This window comes from Sus scrofa, chromosome 3, assembly GCF_054392235.1.
Source record: "Sus scrofa isolate SSC_HxYL_T2T_F1_AM1 chromosome 3, Sscrofa_HxYL_maternal_Yorkshire_Landrace_v2.0, whole genome shotgun sequence".
In the NCBI taxonomy this organism is placed as follows: domain Eukaryota; kingdom Metazoa; phylum Chordata; class Mammalia; order Artiodactyla; family Suidae; genus Sus; species Sus scrofa.
The window spans coordinates 53,750,591-53,773,215 of NC_139385.1; the positions used below are offsets into that span (position 1 = coordinate 53,750,591).

General features: G+C 39.9%; 1 protein-coding gene across 26 annotated transcripts in view; it reads left to right on the forward strand.

The window, feature by feature from the left end:
* The window catches only part of PTPDC1 (protein tyrosine phosphatase domain containing 1), a 129,205-nt gene that overhangs the window by 54,305 nt on the left and 52,275 nt on the right, over positions 1-22,625 (forward strand). For 25 of the 26 annotated variants that reach the window (XR_014841174.1, XR_014841172.1, XR_014841169.1 and 22 more), the window contains one exon: positions 10,021-10,108. Coding sequence is in view for 16 of the 26 variants with exons in the window: in XM_085018370.1 (XP_084874496.1) it covers positions 10,027-10,108 (82 nt within the window). In the remaining 10 variants the exon portion in view is untranslated. Of the gene's footprint in view, positions 1-10,020; positions 10,109-20,878; positions 20,913-22,625 lie in introns of all 26 variants that reach the window. The other variant, XM_085018362.1, reaches the window with a different exon arrangement.

Here is a 22,625-nt window from a genome sequence, read left to right on the forward strand (position 1 = left end):
TTTGTAAACCACTGAGCCATGATGGGAGCTCCCTAAACACAACTTTTGAGTGTATGGTATAGTTTAACCTAGTTGAGCTGTTTATAATTGATTAGCAACTATATACAATTGCACTGCAAATTAATGTTTTTTTTGCAAAACCAGTGCACAGTGAGCACTATTTCAGAGGTCCCTTGGATTTGAGTTATTCGAAGAGGGCCAAGGGTGTTTCCGCTTCCAACCAAGATGAAAAAACGGAGACCAGAATCACCCTCCTGCCTGAAGTAACTAATGATAGACAAAATATATTTAAAAATGAGTTTTGGACATTGGAAAGCAGGCAGCTTAGGATTGTGTTTTGTGAGAGAAGAAACTAATGTGGTGGGCCTAAGAGGGTGCCAGCTGCCTTCCCCGCAGTGCAGGAGTGCTAAACAGAGCCTTCTCAGAGATGTGTGGAGAGCCAGGGTGGTGAGAATTTGCAGTGCTGGGTGCTGGAGAGAAGGCAGCAGCATGGAGAGAGGCTCTAGAGAGGTGCAGAGGACCCCTCACATCTTTGCTGGCCTAAGGTGTTTGGCTGAGTGCTCATTTGTGCAGACAACCCAAGACTAGGGAAAATACAGGAAGGCATAGACCCAGTAGTTTCCAGGGCTCTCAGAGGGGGCTGGAAATAGTTCATGTTCCCACCAGCCAGGGAAGAAAGGCCTCATGATACCCAGAGCAGTGGGTGGAAGCCTCAGAAAGATGTGGCCTTAAGCAATGGGCTAAATAAGCCTGAAATGACGTGCCTCTGGAACTGCTGTAAAGTAATAGAGATTTCCTTGAGAAGGATAGAAGGATTAAGTAAGATAAAACAGGAAAAAATATATGACCGATGTTCAGGCAAACAGGAAAGCTGTTTAATTTGTAAAATAGTGGAACAGAGGCTACTAGACTTTTTTTTTTTTTTTTTTGGCCATACCTGTGGCATGTGGAAGTTCCTGGACCAGAGATCACACCCATGCCATAACAGTGACCTGAGCCACTGCAGTGACAGCACTAGATATTTAACCCACTGAGCCACTTGGAATCCCAGTACTAAAGTATAAATTATAGCAAGTCATCAGCAACTGCAAAAATGAAAAGGAATCAGCACTGGATGCTTTTGATGGCCCTACGGATACAAATAGAACTGATTTTCTCTTTTAACCTTCAGGGGTTTTTTAGGTCTTCTCCTCCCTGTTTTTTTTGATTGGGTTGTTTTTTGGTTGGGGGATTTTGTTTTGTTTTTGTTTTAATTTTATTAGAGTTGACTTCAAACCTTCAGACTTTGAAAGGTCTTGAAATACTCTGTTCCTCAAACTAATAATTTTATTATATATTTCAGTTCTTCGAAAATTGGTAATTTAGCTCAAAGCATCTTTGGTAACTCTTGGGTTACTAACATCTTTAAAGAAAACTTTCCATTCTTCCACTGTTTTCCTAGGTTAGAAGAATTACTTTTCCATATAAAGCATGTAGTCATGTTGTTGGTAAAAATGTATATTTAAGCTTTACAAATGTAGGTAATTAACAGAAAAGGATAATTTTTTTTACTACTATTAAAGGAGACTTTTACTATACATGAAGTCTCTTTACTGTACATACCATATTGTTTGAAGATGGACCATCTTTAATTCTGTAGATTAACTTATACTTTAGCAATTGTACTGTCAATCTGCAAACTAGGAGCATTTATCACCCCAAAATGGGAGACATTAAATTGGGATTTACATCTTATATTGGGGAAAGCTTTCCTTATTGTGGCATTAGAGCCAGAAAAGCCGAAGGAAAAATCTTACAGGTTGGACTACAAGACAGAGTAGGACTGCTAGGCAAAACACACCATTAACATATTTAAGACATGGTAAACTATTTTTATTTTGTTTTTTTGGGGGGGGGGTATGATTTTTTAAATTTTTTTTTTCATTTTTTTAAATTACTCAAATGAATTTATCACATCTGTAGTTGTATAATGATCATAACAATCTGATTTCACAGGATTTCCATCCCACAGCCCAAGCACATCCCCCCACCCCCCAAACTGTCTCCTCCGGAGACCATAAGTTTTTCAATGTCTGTGAGTCAGCATCTGTTCTGCAAAGAAGTTCAGTCTGTCCTTTTCTCAGATTCCACATGTCAGTGAAAGCATTTGAGGTTGGTGTCTCATTGTATAGCTGACTTCACTTAGCATGATAGTTTCTAGGTCCATCCTTGTTGCTGAAAATGCTGGTATTTCGTTCTTTTTGATGGCTGAGTAATACTCCATTGTGTATATGTACCACATCTTCTGGATCCACTCCTCTGTCGATGGACATTTAGGTTGTTTCCATGTCTTGGCTATTGTAAATAGTGCTGCAATGAACATTGGAGTACATGTGTCTTTTCGAGTCATGGTTTTCTCTGGATACATGCCCAGGAGTGGGATTGCTGGATCAAATGGTAGTTCTATGTTTAGTTTTCTGAGGAATCTCCATGCTGCTTTCCACAGTGGTTGCACCCATTTACAATCCCACCAACAGTGTACTAGGGTTCCTTTTTCTCCACACCCTCTCCAGCACTGATTGTTTGTAGACTTTTTGATGATGGCCATTCTGGCTGGTGTAAGGTGGTACCTCAGAGTGGTTTTGATTTGCATTTCTCTAATAATGAGTCACGCTGAACATCTTTTCATGTGTTTCTTGGCCATCTGTATGTCTTCTTTGGAGAACTGTCTGTTTAGATCTTCTGCCCATTTTTTTATGGGGTTGTTTGTTTTTTTGGTATGGAGCTACAGAAGGTGTTTATAAATTTTGGAGATTAATCCCTTGTCAGTTCACTTGCAAAGATTTTCTCCCATTCTGTGTGTTGTCTTTTTGTGTTGTTTAGGGTTTCCTTTGCTGTGCAGAAACTTTGAAGTTTGAGTAGGTCCCATTTGTTTATTTTTCTTTTTATTTTCAATACTCTGATAGGTGGGTATGAGAAGATGTTGCTGTGGTTTATGTCAGAGAGTGTTTGGCCTATGTTTTCCTCTAAGAGTTTGATAGTGTCTGGTCTTATATCTAGGTCTTTCATCCATTTTGAGTTTATTTTTGTGTATGGTGTGAGGGAGTGTTCTAATTTCATTCTTTTGCATGTGGCTGTCCAGTTTTCCCAGCACCACTTATTGAACAAGCTGTCCTTTCTCCATTGTATATTCTTGCTTCCTTTGTCATTGATTAGTTGGCTGTAAGTGCATGGGTTTAATTCTGGGCTTTCTATCCTGTTCCACTGATCTATATGTCTGTCTTTGTGCCAGTACATGGTAAACTATTTTTTAAAAGATATAGGAAATTCACTCTTCTAAAAAAAGCCTCTGGAAAACTACTTTGCCTCACTACAGCAATTTGAAGTAAAACAATAATGAGGTGATTCTGTTAAAAAGGTGAAAAATTCCTGCATTGATGAGGAAGAGAGAAAAGTCACCCTTTAATACATTGTGTAACTTGGTCGGATCTTTCTGTAGGGCTGGTGGATTGGTATTAGGAGCATGCAGGCTGGATTCATGTCCCAACTCTGTCACTAAAATCTGTGATCTCAGACAAGGTTTCCCACCTGAGAAGATGGAGATAATAATAGTATATACTTCATAGAGTGATTCTGTAAGAATGACATGAATTTTGTAAAATAAAGCACTTAATATAAATTATGATATCTGGTGCACAGTTTTAGCTTCTGGAGGAGACATCATTTACATATTCAAAGGGCCCAGCAATCCAGGTGAACAAAAAGGACCTGCTTCCAGTACACAGGTCGGCATCCAGACTTCTCATCAGCAATATTGTTTGTTAAAACACAGTAGAACAGTACCTTCAAATTCTGACATGGCTTGGCTTTCAATCCAGAATTCCGTAAGCAGCCAAATTATCAACTGAGTACAAGGATAAAATTATATTTTCAGAATGAAAGAACTTAGAAAGTTTACTTTTCATTAAAAAGTTACTTGAGGATAGATTAAAGCCAAAACAGAATCTGAGGAACAGTGGCCTCAGCTGAGGGGTGCAGTTGGAAGAAATCCCAGGTTGATAACTGTATATTGGGCCTATGAACCTTCTCCACTCCATCCACATTAAAATAGGAACCCAGAGGGCTTGGAAAAAAATATTTTCAAAAAGCAAGCATATGATATGATTAAGATTTTGAAAGATTTTAGAGATATGATAAAGATTTATGATACTTTTTTTTTTTCAGGGCTGCACCTGTGTCATATGGAGGTTCCCAGGCAAGGGGTCAAATCAGAGCTATGCTGCTGGCCTACGCTACAGCAACACAGGGTCCAAGCCCTGTCTGTGACCCACGCCACAGCTCACGGCAATGTCAGATCCTTAACCCACTGAGTAAGGCCAGGGATAGAACCTGCAACCTCATGTTTCCTAGTCAGATTTGTTTCCGCTGTGCCACAACAGGAACTCCAAGATTCATGTTACTTTTATCAGCAAGAAAAAGGCAATTAAAAGCCAGGTGAAAGTCTGTATAAGAAATACAGCATCTTGGGAGTTCCTGCTGAGGCACAGTGGGTTAAGAATCCAGCTTCAGTGGTTCAGGTCACTGCAGAGACCCAGGTACGATCCTTGGCTGGCACAGTGAGTTAAAGGATCCTCTGTTGTCACAGCTGTGGTATAGGTTGCATCCATGGCTCAGATTCAGTCCCTGGCCCAGGAACTTCCATATGCCACAGGTTTGGCCATTAAGGAAGGAAGGAAGGAAGGGATACAGTATCTTAAATTGGCAGCAAAATAAAATGCACCCTTGTTGAAAGCAGTTAATGAAAGATAATCCATTTGACACTGATACTTCGAATGTTTTACTTTGAGCAGCACAGGTTTTGCAACATAAGATAGTATATATTTTTTTTTTTTTTCAGAAAAATGTTTTCTTTTTTTTTTCTTTTTGGCTGCCCTGCAGCATATAGATTTCCTGGGCCAGGGATCAGATCCAAGCTTCAGTTGAGACTTATTCCACATCTGTTGGCAACACTGGATCCTTTAACCCACTGTGCTGGGCCAGGGATCGAACCTGTGGCCTAGTGCTGCAGAGACATTGCTGATACCATTGTACCACAGTGAGAACTCAGGATTGTACTTCTTTTTATATGAGTCCAAGCATAGTACTTGGTAAAAAAAAATTTATAGGGTATGTATATACAAATTATACATATGTGTATACAGATATATAATATCTAACATAATATATTGTCTTTTGTCTCACATATTAGAATAAGCCTATGGACAAAGCCTGGGAAACTTAATTATAGGTAAAACTAAAGCTTAAAAATTAAAAATCTTTAAAGAAAAGATATAATTGGCAGAAGTTGGAAGTGGAGTGGAATAGTACAGGTAAAGTAATTTTCTTATTTTACAAGGTAGGGAATCAAGATACTGTTTAAAGTTGATAGAGTAAGAGATGGTTAAATGATGTTATTTAAAATTACAAAGATAATCAGAAGATTTTAAAGTATGATGTATTAAATGAGGAAAGGTTTGGCATAGTAGGAGGTAGATAGAGAAAATGAGCCAATTTCCTCATTATTTACTCCAGGAATTCAATAAAATGGTTTAAAAATGATAAAATAATAAACAGAGGTATAAATATATTAACTGCCCCCCAGGAAAAACTAAAACCAATGTTTACATTGTTTACCTCTGGGAGTAAAACTTGGGCTGGGAGATAGGAGTAAGGAGACTTTACTTCTCATTCTGTACCATTTATTTCATTGTAAACTTTTATGTGTGTTTAATTATCTGTACCAAGTGTCTGTTTTTTAACCTAAAAATATACTACAAATCATCTTTAGCCAAGTTTTTTTTTTAAATATTCTATCCTGATGTGTCTTGAGACTGCTGAAAACACTCATGTGGGTGGTAAGCTGCATACACTGTGCGACAGGGGAGATGACTTGTTTTTGTTCTAATTTTTGATGATTACACCTCACCTAAATGGTAGATTTCAGCTCTCGGTACTAGATTATGAGTAATTGTAGAGTGTAAATATAAAAGGGCATCCAGGTCTGTGAGGTCTAGAACTATTGCATGAGAAAGGCGAGGGGAACTGCTGGTGGGAGTCTGGGAAAGTATAATTCAGGGTTAGGAGGAACATGAATGATCACCAGCAGGCTTTAGAATGTGGAAGAGAGGTTTTATTGTTCTGTGTGGTCTCCAAGGGCAGAAATGAGACCAGTGGGAAAAAATTAGAGTGGCCACATTATAAAGAGCTTTCCAAGTACAGAAGCTGCATGGTGATGTCACTGTTACTGTTCAGAGAGACTGTGGAGAGCATGTTCTTGTGGGTTAGAATTCTACTAGAGGACTTCTGATGTTCCCTATAACTTTGAGTTTCTGAGGGGCTAGTTAAGAAGAAAATCTTAAGAAAGTCCACAATCATATTTGTACTCTTTTATTACCCAAAAGGGTAAAATGAATTCAACACTTTAACGCCGTATTTTCACTGGGCATGAGGCGTTGGCAATTCAGAGATAAACAAGATACAAATAGATCCATGAAACTTAATCTGGAATGCCCATTTCAGCTTAATAGATGCGCAGTGAATGCTTCCCTTAAACCAAACTCTCCCCTTCTCTAAAGACAAATGAGCACATCATGGCGTCTCTCAAGACCCCATGATGTTCAGGGAGCCAGTGTGGTGGTAGCATTTCATTACATTACAGCTGAAGAGCTTAGGGTGGCATCAGAGAAGGCTTCACAGAGAAAGTGACTACTGATTCCATCTTGTCACCACATGCTGGATCACCTGGGACATGATTCATAACTCTTTATCTACAAAACAGCTAGGGCTAGAACTCTGATGTAAAATTCCATCGTTCTAAAATGTTTTTTGTCAAAATATGTTTTAAAGATACAAATTTATGAAAAGTAATATGATAAAAATGTTTACTGTGAATCTAAATGGATATTCTTTTGCATAAATGATTTTTAATTTTTTCATTTAATTTTTATTTTGGAGTATATGTCACCAGAACTTGGCCTCTGTCTATTGCTGCTGAATAGAAACTTGGAGACAGAGTTTTGGGTGAAGGCAGAAAAAAATAGCTTTATTGCTTTGCCAGGCAAAGGAAGGTCACAGCAGGCTAATGCCCTAAAGACTGTACCCCCCTTGGGAGAGATTGGGAGGTGGTTTTATAGTTTGGAAGTGAAAAACAGGGCCACAGATTAGGATCAGCGTAGATGCAAACTTTCATTGTTTTTCAAAGCTGGTGATCCTTCTTCCATTTGTTGGGGATTTTAGTTCTGCAGAAGAGCTCAGATATTGTTGTCTGTATTCCTTGAGAAGGAACCAGGACTCTGCCCCAAGGCTACATCCCCTCCATTCCTTGATTAGCAGCTGTTTGAACCTCCCCACTGGAACTCAGGAAGGTCAAGTAGCCTGAATGAGGCCTGTTTCCTAAAAAGAAATGGGGGCCACAGAAAGGCTTTTGTTCCCAGGAGCCCTATTGGGCCCTGCTCTGTTACATATACTTGATTTATAATGTTGTGTTAGTTTCAGGTGTACAGCAGAGTGATTCAGTTATACATATATCCATTTTTTTCAGATTCTTTTCCCATATAGGTTATCACAGAATATTGATGGATATTCTTTCAGGTTAAGCTTTTGTTAGTTTCCTGGGACAATGTGTTCCATTAGTCCATTGACTTATTGTTTTTATGTAACATTCGCTTGAAATATTATGCAATGCTATAAAATTTTGTGTTACTATCATATCAGATTTTGTTGTATTAATATCGAAGGAATTTCTTTTTTCTTTCTTGTTAGAATACCCCTATGATTTTAATTCTTGTATTTCTTTTGAAGGGAGACAGTTTCATCAAATAGGTCTTTAGATTAAAATGTTATAACTATTGAGAATATAAAACTTGATTGTAGAAATTTTAGTAAATTTTGTACAATTTTAGTAAATTTGAAATTCTTTTTTTTTTTTTTTTTTGTCTTTTTGTCTTTTTGCCTTTTCTAGGGCTGCTCCCATGGCGTATGGAGGTTCCCAGGCTAGGGGTCGAATCAGAGCTGTAGCCACCAGCCTATACCACAGCCACAGCAATGCCAGATCCGAGCCTTGTCTTCGACCTACACCATAGCTCACGGCAATGCCAGATCCTTAACCCACTGAGCAAGGCCAGGGATCGAACCCTCAACCTCATGGTTCCTAGTCAGATTCGTTAACCACTGAGCCATGACAGGAACTCCGTAAATTTGAAATCTTGAAGGATCACTGAAATTTGTGAAGTGACTTTCTTCCCAAAGCAGATATTCCAAGGAAACATTAATTAAGACTGTATTTAATTACTGCTGTTAATTTATTGGTACAAAAAATTTCAACAGATTTTTAGAGCATTTTTTAAAAAATACATAGCACTTTAATATAATAAAAATAATAGTGTTAAACTCCCCGTTGTTGAATATCTAAACTGTAAACATACTTTTTCAGAGAAAAATATTAAAATCATTATTTAGAAAAAACTTTAATATTGTGTATGATTTTCTGTTGTGTCAGTCAAGTCTCTCCCTCTAGACAATTCCAAACTTCTAAAATGGCTTGGTTTTTTTGGTGACTAGCCCCCATCTAGGAGCCATGCAGTAGCCCACCTAGAGTGAGAGTTGCCTCATTAGAACTAAAACAAAAGGTGGAGTTCCTGTGGTGGCTCAGCAGGTTAAGAACCTGACTAGCAGCTATGAGGCTGAGGGTTTGATCCCTGGCCTCGTTCGGTGGGTTAAGGATCTAGTGATGCTGCAAGATGCAGCATAAGCATTGTAGCTGTGGCGTAAGCCAGCAGCTGTAGCTCTTGATTTGACCCCTAGCCTAGGAGCTTCCATATCCTGCAAGTGCAGCCCTACAAAGAAAAAAAAAGGAACTAAAACAAAAGAGACTCCCAGGGCTCTTATCACTTAGGAATTTACAATGGTCTAGTTGCCCTGTGTCAGGAACCAGGGAGAAGAGACAAGTATGTGTTTTTCTTATTTCGCAATCCAACACATAATAAGAGCTTAACAAAAGTGACAACTTGCTTTTGGAAACTATAGCAACACAGTGATCACTTGGATCACTTAGAATCATATTAGCATGCGCTAAAGACTGTTACCTATAGATTAAAGTCATAAATTCAGTAAACCCTCACTTGATGGAATGAGTAAATATTGAGGGTTCTGTTCACTTTCCTAGTATACTTTCATGTCCTCAATTTTACTCCTTGAGCCCAGTTCTAGTATAGACTCCTTCAAGCTTTGTATCTGCCTCCAGTTGGGACAGCCCTCCTGCTTGTCCAAGCTTGCCTTGTGATGCTTAGCACATATTAATTTGTGTCAGTATCTTATCTTCCCAACTGTCTTACATGCATAAAGGAGAATGTGTCTTATTTTTCTCTATAATGTCCTTACTGCCTAGCACAGCACTGTCCAGTAGAATATCATATGAGCCACATACTCAAATTTAGGTTTTATAGTAGCAACATTAAAGATAAAAAAAATCAGGAGTTCCTCTGTGGCTCAGTGGGTTAAGAATCCAACATAGTGCCCATAAGGATGTGGGTTTGATCCCTGGCCTTGCTCAGTGAGTTAAGGACTCAGCTTTGCCACACGCTTTAGTGTAGGTCATGGATGTGGCTAGGATCCAGCATTGGTGTGACCATGGTGTAGGCCAGCAGCTGCAGCTCCAATTCGACCCCTAGTCTGGGAACTTGCATAAGCTGCAGGTGCAGCTGTTAAAAAAATCAGAAAAATAATTGTAACGATGTATTTAACCCAGTATATCAAAACTATTTCAATGTCAAATTAATATAAAAAACTAGATATTTTACATTCTTTTTTGTACAGGTCTCCAAAATCTTATATATTATGTCTACAGCATATCTCAAATCTACACTAGCCACATTTTAAGTACTCAGTAACCATTTAGCTAATGAATGTTGTATTAGACAGTAAAGTCTAACAAATTATAGGTGATTAGCAAATGAATATTGCATAGGACGACTTTTAAGAAACAATCTTTTTTTCTCCCAACAGACTACCATGGCTGCAGGAGTCTTGCCTCAAAATGAACAACCATATTCTGCTTTGGCGAATAACAGTGGGTATGCTGTAAACATGAAAGGTAATAGTTCTTTAATATACCATTTGTCTCTGTGCGAACTAGAATTTAATAAAGCTCTATAAATGGACATGAAAGAAAAGGATTGGTTTTTCATATTGGAATCCCAAATTGCAGGTACTAGTTAAGGCCTTTTGTTTATTTCTGCCTTAACATTTTGGTCTCTTAAAATTCCTTTTCAAAATTCTGAGTAATGGAGTTCCCTTTTGGTATAGCAGGTTGAGGATCTAGCATTGTCACTCTAATGGCTCGAGTCCCTGCTGTGGCACAAGTTTGATCCCTAGCCCAGGAACTTCCACATGTCATGGGCATGGCCAAAAAAAGTTCTGATTAATGACCTTAGCTCTTTATTTTTCCTTAAATTTTTTTTTTTTTTTTTTTGGTCTTTTTTGGCATTTCTTGGGCCGCTCCTACGGCATATGGAGGTTCCCAGGCTAGGGGTCAAATCGGAGCTGTAGCTGCTGGCCTACGCCAGAGCCACAGCAACGTGAGATCCAAGCCGCGTCTGCAACCTACACCACAGCTCACGGCAACGCCGGATCCTTAACCCACTGAGCAAGGCCAGGGATTGAACCCACAACCTCATGGTTCCTAGTTGGATTTGTTAACCACTGCGCCATGATGGGAACTCCCTTAAATTTTTTATATTAACTTTTGAGGCTTTTTCTTTTTCTTTTTTTAAATTTTACCCATGGCATGTGGAAGTTCCAGGGCTAGGGATTGAACCAGAGCCATAGCCGTGACAACGCCATGTAGTTAATGCTGTAGGCCACAAGGGAAGTCCTCTTACACAACTTTTGAAGGTTATTTTTTATTTACAGTTATTAGAAAATATTGTCTGTATTCCTCATGTGGTGCAATATATCCTTGAACCTATCTTACACCCAGTAGTTTTGTACCTCCTACTCCCCTGCCTTTGTGTTGCATACCACCCCACCCCACTGGTATCCACCAGTTCTTTCTATCTGAGTCTGCTTCTTTCACTAATTTGTTGTTTTATAGTTTCCACATATAAGAGATATCATGTAATATTTGTTTTTCTCCGACTGACTTCACTTAGAATAATGCCCTCTGAGTCCATCCATGTTGTTGAAAATGGCAAAATTTCATTCTTTTTATGGCTGAGTAATGTTAATGTATATGTATACACCATATCTTCTTTATCCATTCATCTATTGATGGACACTTAGATTGCTTCCATATCTTGGTAATTGTAAATAATGATTCCTATAAACGGGGTCCATGTATCTTTTTGAATTAGTGTTTTTGTTTCTTTCAGGTATATACCCAAGAGTGGAATTGCTGAATCATGTGGTAGTTCTAGTTTTAGTTTTTTTGAGAAAACTCTGTGTTGTTTTCCACAGTGGCTGCACCAATTTGTAGTCCTACCAGCACTGTACAGTGTTCTCATTTCTCTATATCCTTGCCAACATTTGTTGTTTGTATTCTTTTTATTGATAGTGGTTTTGACAGGTGTGAGGTGTAAGATTAGCTCATTTATTTGTGATTTTTCTTGTTTCCTGAGGTAAGCTTGTATCACTGTAAACTTCCCTCTTAGAACTGCTTTTGTTCTGTTCCATAGGTTTTAGAACGTGGTGTATTTGTCTCTTAAGTATTTTTTTATTTCCTCTTTGACATCTTCAGTGATCCATTGGTTATTTAGTAACTTTGTCTTTTTCAGGGCCACATCTGAGGCATATGGAGGTTCCCAGGCTAAGGGTTGAATTAGAGCTGTAGCTGCTGGCCTACACCACAGCCACAGCAACACTGGATCCTTCACCCCCTGAGCAAGGCCGGGGATTGAACCTGCATCCTCATGGACCATCAGGCTTGTTACCGCTGAGCTACAATGGGAATTTCTAATCCCTTAATTTTAAATGCGTTTTATTTATTTATTTGTTTATTTTGTTTTTTTAAAATTTATTTATCTATTTGTCTTTATGTCTTTTTTTTAGGCATACGGCATATGGAGGTTCCCAGGCTAGGGGTCCAGTTGGAGCTGTAGCCACTGGCCTATGCCAGAGTCACAGGAACACGGGATCCAAGCCGCATCTGTGACCCACACCACAGCTCATGGCAACACCGGATCCTCAACCCTCTGAGCATGGCAAGGGATCGAGCCCGCAACTCCATGGTTCCTAGTTGGATTCGTTACCCACTGAGGCACAACGGGAACTCCTAAATGAATTTTAAAAGCTTTGCATTTGTACTCTTCTTCCCTCATGATTATTGGGGTTTTCCCCTTTTTTTCTTTGTTTTCTTTTTTATTAAAGTATAGCTGATTTACAATATTGTTTGATTACTCTTTTTGGTATCGTATTTTACATCTAATAGTTTTATGTATCACTTAACTGCTTATTGTGCATATAGATGTTTTTATACTTCTGTCCTTTAACTTCTCTACTAGCTTTGTGTATGGATTATTTCCTGCCTTTACTGTATGATCACCTTTGCCAGTGAGCTTTTTCATTTTGTAATTTTCTTGTTTCTAGTTGTGGACTTTCTTTTTCACCTAGAGAAATTCTTTTAACACTTGTTGTAAAGCTCATTTGGTGGTGCTGAATCGTAGGTTTTGCTTGTCTGTAAAGCTATTGATCTCTATCAAATATAAACAAGAGCCTTGCTGGGTAGAGTATTTTTGGTTGTAAGTTTTTCTTTTTCATCACTTGAAATATATTGTGCTACTCCCTTCTGGCCTGTAGAGTTTCTGCTGAAAAATCAGCTGATAGCCTTATGGGAGTTCCCTTGTATGTTATTTCTTGCTTTTCCCTTGCTGCTTTTCATATTCTTTCTTTAATTTTTGCCACTTTAATTACAGTGAGTCTTGGAGTGTTCCTGTTTGGGTTAATATTGTGTGAGACTCTGCTTTCTGGACTTGAATGACTCTTTCCTTTTCCAATAACTTAGAAGCTTTTAGCTCTTATGTCTTCAAATATCTTCTCAGACCTTTTTTGTCTTTCTCTTCTACTTCACAGACCTCTCTGATGCCTGTATTAGTACACTTGATGTTGTCCCAGAGATCTCTTAAAGTGTCCTCATTTCTTTTCATTCTTTTTTTTCATTCTCTTTTCAAATCACTATTCAGAATCAGTGATTTCAGCACTGTCTTCTAGCTCACCAGTCCATTTCTCTGTGTCATTTAGTCTGCCACTGATTCCTTCTAGTGTAGTTTTCATTTCACTTATATTTTTCATCTCTGGTTCTTTATATTTTCTCTTTGTTAAAAACTTCTAACTTCTTGCTCTGTTCATCCATTCTTCTCCTAAGTTCTTTCATCGTCTTTAGGATCATTACTCTGAACTCTTTCTCAGGTAGATTGCCTATTTCCACTTCACCTAGTTCTGGGGTTTTATCTTATTCCTTTGGAACATGTTCCTCTGCTGCCTAATTTGTCTTAGTTGCTATTTGTATTTCTATGTATGTGGTAGGTTAGTTATGTTTCTCAACCTTGGAGAAGTAGCTTTCTGTGGGAGACATTCTGTGTGTCCCTCTCATCATCCAAGCTGTATGCATTAGGGGTCCCCCTAAGGGAGCTGTGTGAGTTCTTCTTTTGTAGGGGCTGACTCTGTGGGTAGTCATGTAGGTTTGGTTGGCCCCTAGCCCAGTTGGTTGCCAGGCCCTGCCTTGTGTGGATGCTGCTGGCTGCTGTTTAGCAGGGCCTAGTCATAAGGTGGCTGGCTGCAGAACCCTAGGGGCCCTGGGACTAGTGCCCCTGGTGGGCAGAGTCAGGGTCCCAAAGACTCTGGGGCTGTTGCCTGCCCACTGGTTGGTGAAGCCAGGTCCTGGGGTTAGTACTGACCTACTGGTAGGCAGAGCCAGTTCCTGGGGTGTGGCTGCAGGGCTCAGGGATCCTAGAGCTTGTTTCACGTTATTGATGGTAAGGGTAGTGGGGTAGTTCCTGACACAGTTGTGTATGTGGTCTGGGGTATCCTGAAGCTTGTATTGGCCTCCTGTGGACAGGGCCAAAGCCCAGCTGGTAGGGTCTGGCCTGCAGTGGGCTGCCTAGTTCCACAGGCTGCGAGATTGTAGTTTTCTTCTATTTGATATCTGTCCTCTTGGTGAGTGAGGCTGTTCAGGAGGCTAGTGCAAGCTTCCTGGAGGGAAGGGCCAGTGTCTGCCCGCTGGCAGGTAGAGCTGGGTTCTAACCCTAGTGGGCAGCCACTGGGAGCTCAAGAATTCTTCAGGTAGCCTGTCTGATGATGGGTGGGGCTGTGTCCCTGCTCAGTTAGTTGTTTGGCCTGAGGTGTTCCAGGTCTGGTGTTATAGGCTATTGGGTGGGGCTGGGTTTTGTTACTAAACAGCCGACTTGGCAGCCACCAGCCGCAGTATTCACCCAGCGGAATGTTCCCAAATAAGGCCGTCCCCAGTGTCTTTGTTCCCCGGGTGAGCCTCAGTTGTCCCACTTTTCCAGGAGACTTGCCAAGACCAGCAGGTAGGTTTAGGCTCCTGTCAAATTACTGCTTTTGCCCTTGCTTCTGGCATGTGAGATTTTGTGTGTGTCCTTTACGAGTGAAGGCTCTGTTTCCCCATTTCTGTGGGGCTCCCAAAATTCAAGCCCCACTGGCCTTCAAAGCTGAATCATCCTCCCAGTGCAGGACCTCCAGGCTAGGATTCCTACGCGGGGCTCAGAATTCTCACCATTATTCTCCAGAGTATGTTATTCTCCAGTTTGTGGGCTGTCCACCCGGGCATATGGGATTTGATTATATCACAAGTCCACCCCTCCTACCCATCTTGTTGTGGTTCCTTTTTTGTCTTTAGTTGTAGGAGATCTTTTCTGGTAGGTTCCAGTCTCTTTCATCCATGGTTTTTCCGCAGATAGTTGTAATTTGGACGTGCTCACATAAGAGGAGGTTTCTGTTCCACCGTCTTGGTTGTTCTCTCCTTACTCTTTTAAGAAGGAATATTTAAAACAGTGTTTGTCGCCTGCGTTCTCCTCTTAAACTGAAATTATCCAGCTGTTGCTCTCATCAAATGCCTACTTGTGATTCAGCCTTTTACTAGTTTCTTCTTTTGTTATTCGCAAGTGTCACTTAGAAAACACATTGAGAAGCTCTCCTCCTCTGTTTCGTTTTGGTTTTTTTTTTCCTCTCCTTTGTCACTGTCCTACTGTACTGATTTTTACAAGGTGCCTGGGAAGGAAGGGTGCTCTGTGACTCAGAGTCTTACTGCCACACTCATCCTTACTCTCACTGTTGCAAGTTCTAAGCTGGAAGTACACCTTGATTCCCTGTGACTTTGGCACCGCTGTTCTGGTTACTACCACCAACAGTTGGCAAGAGAAATGCTGAATAATTTTCTTTCTTTTTTTTTTTTTTGTGTGTGTGTGTGTCTTTTTGTCTTTTTGCCTTTTCTAGGGCTGCTCCCGCGGCATATGGAGGTTCCCAGGCTAGGGGTCGAATTGGAGCTGAAGCCACCAGCCTACACCAGAGCCACAGCAACGTGAGATCCGAGCCTCGTCTGCAACCCACACCACAGCTCATGGCAATGCCAGATCCTTAACCCACTGAGCAAGGCCAGGGATCGAACCCGCAACCTCATTTGTTAACCACTGCGCCACGATGGGAACTCCATGAATAATTTTCCTTGGCAGTACCCTTGCATGTGGTTTTCTTACTGCCTACTTTGGGTTTTGCCCATGTTCGCTTTGGTGCTCCTCTATAGGAAACTTTGAAGTGTTTGCTTTTCCTGAGTATGGATTAGATAATATAAGGAAAAGTAAAGGAGTAAGGGTCTAAAAGTATTAAGAGTTAAGCACTTGCTGGGAATAATTGGTTCTCAGCTGATTGTGCCTCATGTTGGAATCTAACCACTCCACCAGAGGGAGCTCTCTTTTCCCACTTCTGACCTTTTCTGGATTCCAGATCCTTGTAGATTCTCCTTCCCCTGTCCCTTCTGTGTCTGGCTCTAGAGGGACTAATACATCTGATAGCTACCATCTATGGAAAGCTTTTGTGTGCCAGGCTTACTGCATGTTCATTTCCTTGGTTTTAGAAAGAGGTGCTCTCTAAAACAAATGCAATGATGGTATCTACTTACTGCTTCTCTTGTAGAATAATGGGGTGTTTTTTTCCCCCTAAGTAACTTTGCAGCTAAGAATGTAGGAGTTGGATGAGTCTTTTTCCCTAGCCCTTCTTCTACTGGAATGTTACCGTCTAAGTTGGTGTTTCTCGCCTGGGGTTCTGTTGGCTTTTGAGGTGGGACAACTCCTCATGGTACAGGAGAGCTCTGAGCATTGAAGACATTTGGTAACCCTGCCCACCCCCCAGGTTACAGTGATTAATTACAGTGACAACCAAAGCATATCCATTTCCAAATGCCCCTAGGAAGGTTGTAACCTCTATTGTCACCCACTAGAGAAGCTGATTTTTACCTTTTCCAAGACACTTTTTTAAAAAAATAAAATATTCCTCAGTGTATAAATGTAGCTAATTTTGAACTAGGAAAAAAATCTAGAAAAATAAAAAGCTTACTTTATATCTTCTTAAAATGCATCTCATTTATGACGATGGTCAATTAAACTTCTAGTATTTTTTTCTTAATTTTGGCTAATGGATCATGGGAAATTTTAGGAGATATACAACTAAAGTACTTAAATTACTTTTAAAAGAGGAGTTCCCGTTGTGTCTCAGCAGTAAGCGAACCCGACTAGGATCCATGAGGATGCAGGTTTGATCCCTGGCCTTACTCAGTGGGTTAAGGATCTGGTGTTGAGGTGAGCTGTGGTGTAGGTTGCAGACATAGCTCAGATCCCAAGTTGCTGTAGCTGTGATGGAGGCCGGCAGCTGTAGCTCGGATTAGACCCCTGGCCTGGGAACTAACGTATGCCATGGGTGTGGCCATTAAAAAAAATTACTTTTAAAGGAAAATAGAAAACTCAGCAATAATTAGCTTTGGAAATAGACCTTAATTTAAATCATGATTCTACATTTTTTGGGGAAAAAAGAAAAGTCTTATTTTGGAAATTTTCAACATTCATGGAAGTATACAGAATCCACTAAAGATTCACATGTGATTATCACACCCCTGTACCCCATGGAAGTACTATCCCCTATATAAATCAGCTTTAACAGTCTCAGCTCACTCACTCCCTCTACTCCCTTCCTCTACTTCCAGATTATTTCATTTGTTAACCATATCATCATTGCATTAACTAAAAATAAATTTAACACTAATTGCTTAGGCATCTGAACATTGCTCAAATTTCTGATCGTCTCATACATATATGTATGTTTATTTGAATCAAGATCCAAAAAACCACATTGTTTAATATACTGTAATTGGTTGATGTGTGTCTAATATCTTTTAAATTTGGCTTTCCCTGTCTCTTGTTCCTTATAGTTTGTTGGAGAAACCACTTTTTTTTTTTTTTTTTTTTTTTTTTTGGCCCTATAGAGTTTGCCACAATCTGTATTTTGCTGGTTATATCCTTGTGGTATTTCCTGTAAATAGAATTGATAGAGGGATGTAGAGTCTAATCAGATTTTTTTTTTATTGGCATAATATTACATGGATGGTGCTATATTCTTCTATCAGGATGCCCATGATGTCTTGTTGTCTCTTTTTTTGTGATATTAGTTCTTCTATTTTAAAATAATTCCAAACTTATACAGAAAACTACAAAAAAATTCCTGTGTATTTTTTACCCAGAGACCCCCATTCAGGTTTTATCAGCTGTCTCAATGATATCCTTTAATAGCAGAAGGATTCTTATCAATTTTTTTTTCAGTTTCTTTTGATGACTGTAGTCCTCTTTGACCTTTGTGAAGAGTACAGGCCAGTTCTTTTGCAGTATGTTCCTCAATTTAGGTTTGTCTGCTATTTCATCATAAGATTGAGGTTATGCATTTTTGACAGAAACATCACAAAAGTGAGTCTATGCTTTTCTTATAGTGTATCCTATCGAGTGACACAGATATCATTTTACTTTAAAACTGGAAATGTTAAGTTTGATTGCATCAGTAAAGCGGTATCTGCCAAGAATTACCTATTACAAATTGTTCTTTCTCTGTTCATAATTAATATTTCATGAGAGATGTTTTGAGACCATGTATATATCCTGGTCCTCATCCAGCTTTTACGCAGTAGTTTCAGCTTTTAATTATTACTATGATAGATAACTAAGTGGAGCATTTTTGTTTTGTTTTGTTTTTTGTTTTTTGGTCTTTTTTCCCTTTTCTAGGGCCGCTCCTGTGGCATATGGGGGTTCCCAGGCTAGGGGTCCAATCAGCAATGTGGGATCCCAGCCGTGTCTGTGACCTACACCACAGCTCACGGCAACGCCAGATCCTTAACCCACTGAGCAAGGCCAGGGATCGAACCCGCAACCTCATGGTTCCTAGTCGGATTCGTTAACCACTGAGCCACGAAGGGAACTCCTAAGTGGAGGTTTTTTAATTCCATCACTCCCTCTGCATTTCTTAGTTGGCACTTTACTATGAGGAAGAAATTTCCCTTTCCATTTATTTGTTCACTCATTTCTTTATTTCAGTTTAGGTTGCTATTTTGTTCAATGCAATACCGTCTTTTACTATCATTCATTTTGATGCTCAAATATGGTACTGTCATATTTGGCCGGTAAGAACCCTTTAGCTCTATCATTTTGACATTCCTTACTTTCTAGGACAGCAAGAGCTTCTAGTCTCATATTGTGCTTTCCCTGTCTCACCCCTGAAATCAGTCATTTTTTCCCAAGGGGCCCTGGTTTCTTTTAGCTGGGGCTGGGGTTAGTGGTGGGGGGTGGGGCGGTATTTAGAAACCAAGATGTATTTAACTACTGGATGTGCTAACTGCTGGAATGTTAGAGTTCCCAAGCTCCCTAGGAGAGAATGCTAGGAAATATGCATTAATATACATACACACACACATACACCTGTCCGTTTTTACATGCGTATTTATTTTTGTTTCTATCTGTACATGTTGAAAACCATGACTTCATTTGGTACTTCCTATTCTAATCCAACTCAATACCATTATTCTAGCTTTTTCAATTATGTTTATAATTCCCATCTCCAAGAATGAGAAGTCTGGCTCTATTTTTTTCTTTTTATAGCCACACCTGCGGCACATGGAGATTCCCAGGGTAGCGGTCAAATTGGAGCTACAGCTTATAGCAGTGCCAGATCCTCAACCCACTGAGTAGGGCCAGGGATCGAACCTACATCCTCAGAGAGATGCATCCACAGAGAAACCAGGGCTCCTTGGGAAAATGATTGATGTCTTGCTGTATTTCTGTTGTTGTTGTTGTTGTTTTTTTAATTTTGTTATAGTTGATTTACAGTGTTCTGTCAGTTTCTGCTGAACAGCAGAGTGACCCAGCCATACATATTTATACATTCTTTTTCTCATATTATCTTCCATCATGTTCTGTCACAAATGATTAGATATAGGTCCCTGCGCAGGAGTGTCCAGTTCTTAACATGATAGTCCACAATGGGAACTCCAGAAACCAGTGTCTTACTAGCCCCGATATGTTTGCTTATTTATTCAGCCCTCCTTTTCATAACCAGTCTACCAGCCCTGCCCAGCCATCAGCACCTTAGCTCTTTCTCCACATGAGGCCCACATCCTGCCAGGCTACGTGCCATGCACCCTCTTCTGTTGCCTTCTCTGTTGGCACTGACCTCTGCTAAATGACCCTCACTTAGGCCTGGCCTATGGTTTTTTCTTCTTGGTTATATATACATTTTATTTGAAATATGGTGATAATTGTACAGTCACCGGCTATTGTAAGAAATAGTACAAAAAGATCCCATTGACCCTTTACTTAGTTTCCGCCAGTGGTAACATCTTACAAAACTATAGTACAGTGTCATAGCCAGGATATTGACATTGTTATGGTCAAGACAGTTCCATCACTACAGGGATCCCTCTTGTTGCCCTTTGATAGCTAAACCTACTTGGCTTGGATTTCTTGGGTGTGTCCTATTTAAGCATAATATAGCTTCTTGAACATGTAAGTTTATGTCTTTCTTCAAAGTTGGGAAGTTTCCAACCATTATTTCTTCAAATATTTTTTTAGTCTCACTCTCTTCCTCCTTTGGGATTCAGTGATACGGACATGTTAGCTTCTTTGTGGTTGTGGTGTTTTTGATTGGTTTTGTTTTGGTTTTTTTGTTTTGTTTTGTTTTTTCTTTTTCTTTTTTTGGCTATCCTGTGACATAAGGAGTTCCCTGGTCAGGAATCAGATCCAAGCCACAGTTGTGACCTAAGCCACAGCTGCGGCAATGCTGGTTCCTTAATCCACTCTGCCAGGCAAGGGATCAAACTTGCCTGGCACAGTGCTACCAACATATCACTGATCCCATTGCACCACAGTGGGAATTCCTAGCTCCTTTGTTAAGTCCTGTAGGCCCCTGAGAATCTATTCATTTCTGTAAGTCTATTTTACTGTCGGTTTAGATTGTATAATTTCTGTTGATCTGTCCTCAAGGTCACTAATCATATTCTCTGTCATTATACTCTTGAGCCCAGCCAGAGAGTTTTTAAATGTTGGTTATATATTTTTCAGTTCTGTAGTTCCTATTTGTTTCTCTTTTTATAACCTCTATTTCTTCGCTGAGAATTTCTGTTTATTTATTTGCTTTCGTAATTGCTGAATTATTTTTAGGACAGCTTCTTTAAAATCCTGATTGGGTGACTTCAATGTAATGTTTATCTCCATTTCTCTGTTGATTGTCTCTTATTCAAGTTGTAATTTTCTTGGTTGTTGGTATGACAAATAATTTTCTTTAAGTGTGTTGTAGACCTTTAAAGTCCTATTTCTTCTTATAGGCATCTCCCTCTTGAAGTGTAACTCGAGAACCAGGTGGGTATGTACACCCTGCTTCCCATTCAGCCATATTGATACCACCCCAACAAAAGTGGAGCACTTACACTGTCTTCTTGCAGGTGACTGACGTGGAACTTCAGCACCCCCATCAACTCTGTTGACACCTTTGTGGGCCACTGCCCTTCTCTGTCATGTTCCCTTTGAACGGGGGGTTATAAAACTAGTTCCCTGGGGAAAAGATCAGCTGCCCACTAGGAAGAGGGCAATTAAGGGTGATTCATGCCACTTTGTTGCTGTAGGATGCAGTTGAAGCTCATTTCCCTTTTGGGCCATGTGGACATGTGGGAAGCATAGTGCCAGCTATCCCACCTCCCACCACTGCTTTCTTCCGCAGGGATACCTGGTGTTGTGGGAGGCTCAGCTCCCCAGTGGGCCCCACTGATACTGGGAACAGTGTAGGGGAAGACAGGAGTGCCAGCTAGCCTGCTTCAGCACATTTTTAAAAACACATTCATCAGTTGATGGGCATTTGTGTTGTTTCCACTTTTTGGCTATTATACAGCTTTGAACACTTGTGTACAAGTTTTTGTGTGGACACATGTTTTTATTTTTCCCGAGTCTATACCTTAAAGTAGACTTTCTGAGTTGGATGCTCTTTATTTTTTCATTTGAGGATCTGCCAGATTATTTTCCAAAGTGGTTGTGCCCTTTTATATTCCCATCAGCACTTTATGGGGCCTCTCAAGTCGTCCCATTCCCACAGCACTTGTTATTATCTGACTTAATGGTCCTAGTCCACCTAGTGAATATGAAGTGATATCTCATTGTGGTTTTGATTTGCATTTCACTGATGCTTAGTGAAGTTGAGAATCTCATGTGCTTATTGGCCATTTCTATTTCTTTTTGGAAAAATGCCCATTCACACACCATAAAAGTCATGCTTTTTTTTTTTTTTTTTCTTTTTTCCTTCTTTTTTGGGACTGTACCCGCAGCATATGGAGGTTCCCAGGCTAGGGGTCCAATCAGAGCTCTAGCTACCAGCCTACGCCAGGATCCGAGCTGCGTCTGCAACCTACACCACAGCTTACAGCAACACTGGCTCCTTAACGCACTGAGCGAGGCCAGGGATCAAACTTGCATCCTCGTAGATACTAGTCAGGCATGTTACCACTGAGCCGCAATGGGAACTTCCTATTCAGAGGTTTTTAGTATATATATAAGGCTTTGCAATTATCATCACTATCTAAATCCAGAACATTTTCATCATATCAAGCAGAAATTAGCAGTCCCAATTTCTTTTTTAAAAAATTTTTATTGGAATATAGTTGATTTACAATGTTGTCAATTTCTTTTGTACAGCAAAGTGACCCAATCATACATATATAAACATTCCTTTCTTATGTTATCATGGTCTATCCCAAGAGACTGTGTATCATTTCCTGTGCTATACAGTAGGACCTCATTGCTTAATCATTCCAAATGTAATAGTTTGCATCTGTTAACCCCAAACTTGCAGTCCATTCCACTCCTTCCCCCTCCCACTTAGCAACCACAAGTCTGTTCTCCATGTTTGTGAGTCTGTTTCTCTTCTGTAGATAAGTTCATTTGTGCCACATTTTAGATCCCACATATAAGTGATACCATGTCTTTCTCTTACTTACTTCACTTAATATGATAATTTCTAATTGCATCCATATTGCTACAAATGTCATTTCTTTCCTTTTTATGGCTGAGTAGTATTCCATTGTG